The sequence below is a fragment of the Pholis gunnellus genome (genome assembly GCF_910591455.1).
Source record: "Pholis gunnellus genome assembly, chromosome: 10".
NCBI classification, from domain to species: domain Eukaryota; kingdom Metazoa; phylum Chordata; class Actinopteri; order Perciformes; family Pholidae; genus Pholis; species Pholis gunnellus.
In genome coordinates, this window is record NC_136537.1 from 22,407,373 (window position 1) to 22,413,770 (window position 6,398).

The window sequence follows — 6,398 nt, forward strand, 5'->3', positions numbered from 1 at the left end:
TTCATTGATCCGTGCGGCTTGGTTGTGTGCTCCTTGTTGCCTCTGTGGAATCAGAATATACTAATGACATCTGGCTGCTGGGACATCATGGGTGACTTTCATCTTCCAGCCAGTGGCCATCATTACTGTAGGTTTTGTTTGGCAGTCTCATTCATTCAAGGGGGAGGAGAGACGTGGGAGGGAGGGGTCTCTTAGTTTGAATGAACTGACCTGTAATTGCACTATGCTGCCCCCTGTTGAAGAGCAATTCTGCATGTTGTGTTTACATCAAGACTGGGTGGACTGATGTGGTGTTTTGTCTGGATTTTATGAGCTTTTAATGCCCGGACTGGCAGTGTGTCACAATCAAGCAGCGGTTTATATTACACCAAGATGTCCTTCCATGTTTTCCACCAGAGTTGTTTACTCCTATTGAGTTTACAACTCTGGTGGAAAACAGACTTTTTATACATAATGTGTTCTACATGTAAGAAACAGCCTACAGTTATATGTAATTACCCATCATAATCTGCTGGTTTGAATAGACAATACAATTGGGCCGTAAACCTCTACACAGCGTGAGGAATCACGAGTGTCTGGTTTATAGGCTCGCCTCATATTGGTTCCATTTCAACAGTAATCGGATGCACCAGCACAGCCTGTTTTCTCCCCGGACAGTGAGAGAGGATGGCCGCTGCTGCATGGAACAAAGGGCCTCTGCTGCTGGCACACAACGGGTTAAGGTGTGCGAACGCCCGAGTTGGCCGACGGTATTCACGCGCAATGATTAACGATATTGATTCACGAAACATGCGGAATTGTAATGTCTTAGCACCAAGAGGGAACAAAGAGCCGAGCTATCCTCCTCTAATTGAGTGGTGCTCGCGCTGACATAACGTAATTAACTACAGTAAGAGCGAAATTAGTTCTCTGCTCCCAAATCATTAACTATTAACAACTTTTATTTAATGGAAATGCCAGAATCTCCAAAAACGCCAGAATGATGATTGACGTCGAAAAAAAGAAAAAAGTGCCCCGCTGCAAGAAAAACAACTGTGTCTAAACGTTGCTGTTGAAGAGAGGGAGCCTGCTTTCAACCCGATCACAAACTTGGTTTTTGAAGGGAGAGCGCCCCGCCCTCCTGCTCCTTATAACCAGAAAGCCTGTTTGCAGGACGCACAAACACAACAGGAACACTGGAGATCACGTCGCCGTGCACGAACCGTTCCTGGAGACGAACTCTGGCTACAAAGACTTTACGGATTACTCTGGTTGCTTCACCCTCATGACCGCGAGCGAACGACCAGAAGCGGCCATGGATTTTCTCAATCACAACTATTTGAATGCGCGCAGCCCCTATGACTATACTTTTAATTTCTGGAACGACTATCTCGGGCTGACCACGTTGGTCACGAAGAATAATAAGCTCAGCATCCCCCAGAACCCAAACTCCATCACCGAGTCCCTTAAAGCGACCCTGGGCTTGGACGATTCCCCGCCGTGTCCGTGCGTAATCGCGGGCGGCGTTGGGGAGAGCGGTCACCTGGACTGCTGCTGCCCGTCCGGGAGCCCCCCGCCGGCCTCCATCCTGGACTTGAAAGAGCGTTTCTCGATACTGAGCCCCTTCCAGAACCAGCTCGGCGTGCAGCTGCCGGAGCGAGAGGCGGGCTTCGGCGGGAGCTTCGCCGGGTTCGATCTGTTCGGCATGGAGAGGAAGATGCGCAAACCCGCCTCCAGGAGCAAGCAGGAGCCCAAAATCTGCGTCTTCTGCCGAAATAACGGGGCGCCCGAGGAGGTGTACGGCTCTCACGTCCTGAAGACTCCGGACGGCAGGGTCGTGTGCCCGATTCTGAGGGCTTACACCTGCCCCCTGTGCAGTGCCAACGGGGACAATGCCCACACGATAAAATACTGTCCACTGTCAAAAGACCAGCCATCCCAGCGACCATTAAAGGGAGGGAGGGCTGTGGGTGGTAAGAGGATGAAAATATTCTAAACAGACATGACTATAAAGTAAATTGAATTGCACTGAACTATTTCCAGATGACTGTTTTGATTTCGGCTTTAGCCTTTATCCCAGTTTCATAAACATATTGATTTTATCCTTTTTTCTCTCTCTCTCTAAGATCTCTTATATTTTTATAGTTATTTTATCGACATAGAACGATTTTATGCTTTATACATTGGATTTATTTTTCTTGCTAGTTTATAGTCATTTGAGTGTGTGCATATAAAAACATGTATCAATAGTCACACAGTGTGAATACATTTGAAGAGAAGTATTTTGGTCATGTAGGGAAACACACTGACATTGGCAAAAAAGGGGATGAATGTCATATTTCTACCAAGTATTTTTGTACGGTGAGCTAAGCTCGCTGCGATTTTCTTTCTCGTCTTAGAAAACCAAAGTTATGTTTGCCATTAAAGAAGCTCAAGAATGTGTCATTGATGAGTGCTTGTGTGCGTCTGACTGGACGAGGAACTCTTTGGTCCCATCTGCCTGCCTAAAAAAAACTCCACAACATATTTTCCAACTTGCTCAAAAAGTTGACATTCAATCTGCGAGGCAGGAAGGAAAAAAAAAAAAAAAAAAGAAGAGACAATGTGGCCTCTGTTTAGGACTCATGTTCTCTGGGGGACATTATAATCAATTGTTGCCAAGCCAAACTTTTACTCCAATGCTATGTGATGAAAACGTCATCCGACTTAACTAGCAGTCAGAAATGAGAGATACTAGCCTGCGTTTCTTTATGTTTACATTCCCAAATAAGTGCGACACACTGGATTTCCTTTTCTCTGTCAGGTCTCTCTTTCTTTACAGTGTTTTTTTTTTTTGTAGTTTGTTTTGGTTTTGGTTTGCCCAACATCTTCACCGGACAGTCTCATGCCTGCTCTGAGAGTCTTTTCACTCTGAGTGTGGGGTGAAAAAAAGAGCAAATGAATGTTAGCAAACAACAACATGTTATCCCGTTATTTCTTTTCCTGAATAATCCCAAAAAAAAGATGCAAAAATGTTGTGAATGTATGAGTGAAAGTGTCACTTGCAGGACTGCACATTTCTGACAGTTTTGTTTACCAAAGGAATACAATTGCATTGAAGAAAGAAGAGAGATTTGCTGTATTGTATATAAAGTGATGTTTATTCAGTATTTTAACATTACAAGTGACTTCAGAGGGCGCTACCTCAACAGGATTTTGTACTTACATGTAAAATGTCAACAGCAGTTTATTGATATAGTGCTGCCATTTATAATAAGGGTTTTGATAGTATTTTTGATCTTTGTATAACATAATTGTATTTTCATTTTGTCGCATTTAACATGACGGAAGTGAATTTCCAAGAAGCTATAAGCATTGCTCACCAAAAGGTGATTGTCTGTAAATAACGATTATACCCATACTTTTTAAAGTTTAGTTGGTCAATGTTACATTCTTGAGAGTGTGCGAGAGAGTGGATATTGAAACAGGCTGACACAATTTGCCACTTTTAACAGAGGATTTTTTTGATTAAATGAATAATAGAAAAAGAAAACACTGTTGAACTTTGTTATTTATATTTTGCCACGATTTCCTGTATGCTGCTGTGCAGAATAACAACATATGAATCCACTAGAGAAATAAAAACCTATCAAATATTTGGAGCTATGTGGTTGTGTTCTTCAGCTGGTTTACTCCACATACTGAGTGGGTACATAAACCCCCTTTTTCATTTTTTTGTTGGTGTGCAGGAGTCTAGAATTACCAGTTTACTGACTGACTTGGTGATTTGCAGATGGACTGATTGAATCAAGCAGGGAAGTCGACTAAAAAAAACACACTTCCAGGAACACCCCTGCTTGTCCTAATTGGCCTGCTAACTGACTGCCTCACTGACTAACTAACAGACTGTACGTGGATCGTGTAAGCGTTTGAGCCCTCATGCATACAACAACCTTTTTGCTTTTTGGACAAACCAAAACTGATCTGCTGCTCTGGTATCCTAAAGATTTGTCTCCGAAGGACAAACACAGTGCGGCGGTTGTTTAGGGAGGTCTGCCCACACAAGAATGTCTTGGCTTAGGCCTCGCCATTCAAACGGATCATGTTTGCACTGAAGTGGGTTGAATAGCTGGCCCTCCCGGCCCTCCCGGCCTTCTCCGCCTGCCATCTGTGGAATGGCTGCTGCAGACTTTAAAAGGGGGCTCAAAGCAGGCAGAGAGCTTTGCTGCTACTTCTTGTCGGGGGGTTTTTTCGGGAAAGAGCTGAACACAGTTGTGCAGCTGTGAGTGCTCGGTTTCTTACAAATGCCCCATCAATGAGGGAACAATAAATAAAACCATGATGAGCTCATGAATGGTTTCACTGTCTTGCGGCCCGACTCGCCAGCAAAACAACCTCAGACGTTCATAATTGCTGCTGACGCTGAGCATGCACTACAAAAACACATCAAGAAGACTGTACATACATTAGCCCGAGGCAACCAGCTGGTGTCATCCACACCTTGGCTGTTCCCCCCCCCCCCCCTTCCTCCCTGTTTCCTCCTCCTCCTCCTCTGCCTTCATGCATCTCCCCAGCTGAGGCTGCGCCATTAAAAATGGATGACTACTAAGTGCAACAGGGATTTATCTCTGTGAGAACAGTGGTGAAAAAGCCTGGCGGGCTCGCATTTCAGGCAAACACAGTACGCTAACAGGTCTTATTCCCTCTACGCCGCCTCCATTAGCCGCTCCGCAGACAGGGCCCTTATAATCTACTTAGTTGCACCATTCATGAGATATGCATCATGATCATATAATATGTGGCTGTTTTTAATGCAATATACTTGTATTTATATATTCATAATATATATATTTGTGTGCACGACAAATCTCCCTGCAGAGCTCGACGGGCAGAGAAACACATGAGGTTTGTTTCAGATGTGAGGCAGCAAAGTTCTGCCATGTACTAAATGCTCTTTAACAGAGATGGGAGATGATTGAGGAAGAAATTAAAGGGCAGCATTATCGGTCAGGTGTTGTATTAGTTATCGCCCAGAATGAGGCAATGGGATCCCCTCTGGCAGGTGATTAAGATTCAGCTAATGCTCTGCAGCATTAGTTAGTCTTTGCTGTTCGTGTGATTTAGAGGATTCATTAATCCACGCTGCTCATCACGGTGGCCGCATAGAAGGTTTCCCGGTTAAAGAGCTGTAGTTACAGTACAGCAGACGTCCGATGTGCCCCGATCACACGGGCTCAGGTACTCCGTCATCGTACCCGTCTGATCGAGGGGCAGGCTTCGTGGAATTGCCTGATATCACTAAACTACAGAGACACAACGGCTGATCCGTGGCTGTGAATCCATTCACAATGGCGTTATCCTGGAGTTGAGTAGGTTTAGTCTTTGTCTCTCTTTTCCTTTTTTTTCAGAAAGTTCTGCTCAGTTTACATTCACGCTATGATCTGCTAATCATTAGGAGTCTAAAAACGTAGATGTTTAAACCATTTATCTATTATTTTTTGCTTTTTTGTTAGCTTTTTACGCACACTCAAATGCAACACTGTTTTTTCTAACAATAAATACACCATCAGCATAACAGCAATTTTAAATCCCATATGTGATTATTTTCCTCTTAAACACATATTTTGTCTGTTTTATACACCACACAGTCTCTCTCTGCAATTGCAGAAGAAGCCTGGTGGAAATCACTGCAGGAGATTACAAGATACATTTTAACTCTGAAGGTTTTTTTTTAAGCCCGTTTCTCACTGAACAAAAAAAACACTAACACCAACTAACATCTTGATTTTGTCTTCAGTGCTAAAAGGTTACAATCTGAATTCATTCCCGGGACTAATGTCTCTGCAGTTAGTCTTTAATGTGCACTGAAATGGACATATAATAAATACAAACAGGGAACAAAACATAAATAAGATGCTCTCCTCAAAGCCAGTGGACTCCATTGACAGAAACCTTTTTACAGCACTGATCATCATAAAACACTATTCAAACTCATCAAAATTATCTTTGTGAGTCTTTCCACTATTCCAACAGTCACCAACTCCGGGTTGAGAGTTTCAAAGAGAGACTGAATAAGTAGCAGAGATATAAAGAAGTAACCACCGTAACATTTTCACGGTTCACTAACACTGCTTTCCGCTGCATTCATGACGTCAAAAGAGATACTGACAATGGGAAGAGTCCAGATCCTATTTTTAGCGAGTTTTCTTGCCTTTAAAAAACCTGCAACAAATACTGGTGGAAAAAAGGGTATTATTTACAGTTTATTGACATTTAAGGTCAGAATTTCTCTAATTTCTCAGACGATGAAATGCACCCTCCATCTATGCGTTTTCTTATTGTCCACTGTATTGCCATCCTAACATGCCAAAATGAAACCCTGGCCCACTTTAATAGAATCCCTCTTCTTCATCGACCCATGTAATAATGTTAAAGGAAAA

The 6,398-nt window shown here is 43.2% G+C and overlaps 1 protein-coding gene across 1 annotated transcript; it reads left to right on the top strand.

Moving 5' to 3' along the window:
* The first annotated feature begins 1,182 nt into the window (after positions 1–1,182).
* nanos1 (nanos homolog 1) lies at positions 1,183–2,105 on the top strand. The gene has a single exon (XM_079167713.1). It carries the CDS (start codon positions 1,265–1,267, stop codon positions 1,973–1,975), a length of 711 nt encoding a protein of 236 aa, XP_079023839.1. The 5' UTR covers positions 1,183–1,264; the 3' UTR covers positions 1,976–2,105.
* Positions 2,106–6,398: the final 4,293 nt, after the last annotated feature.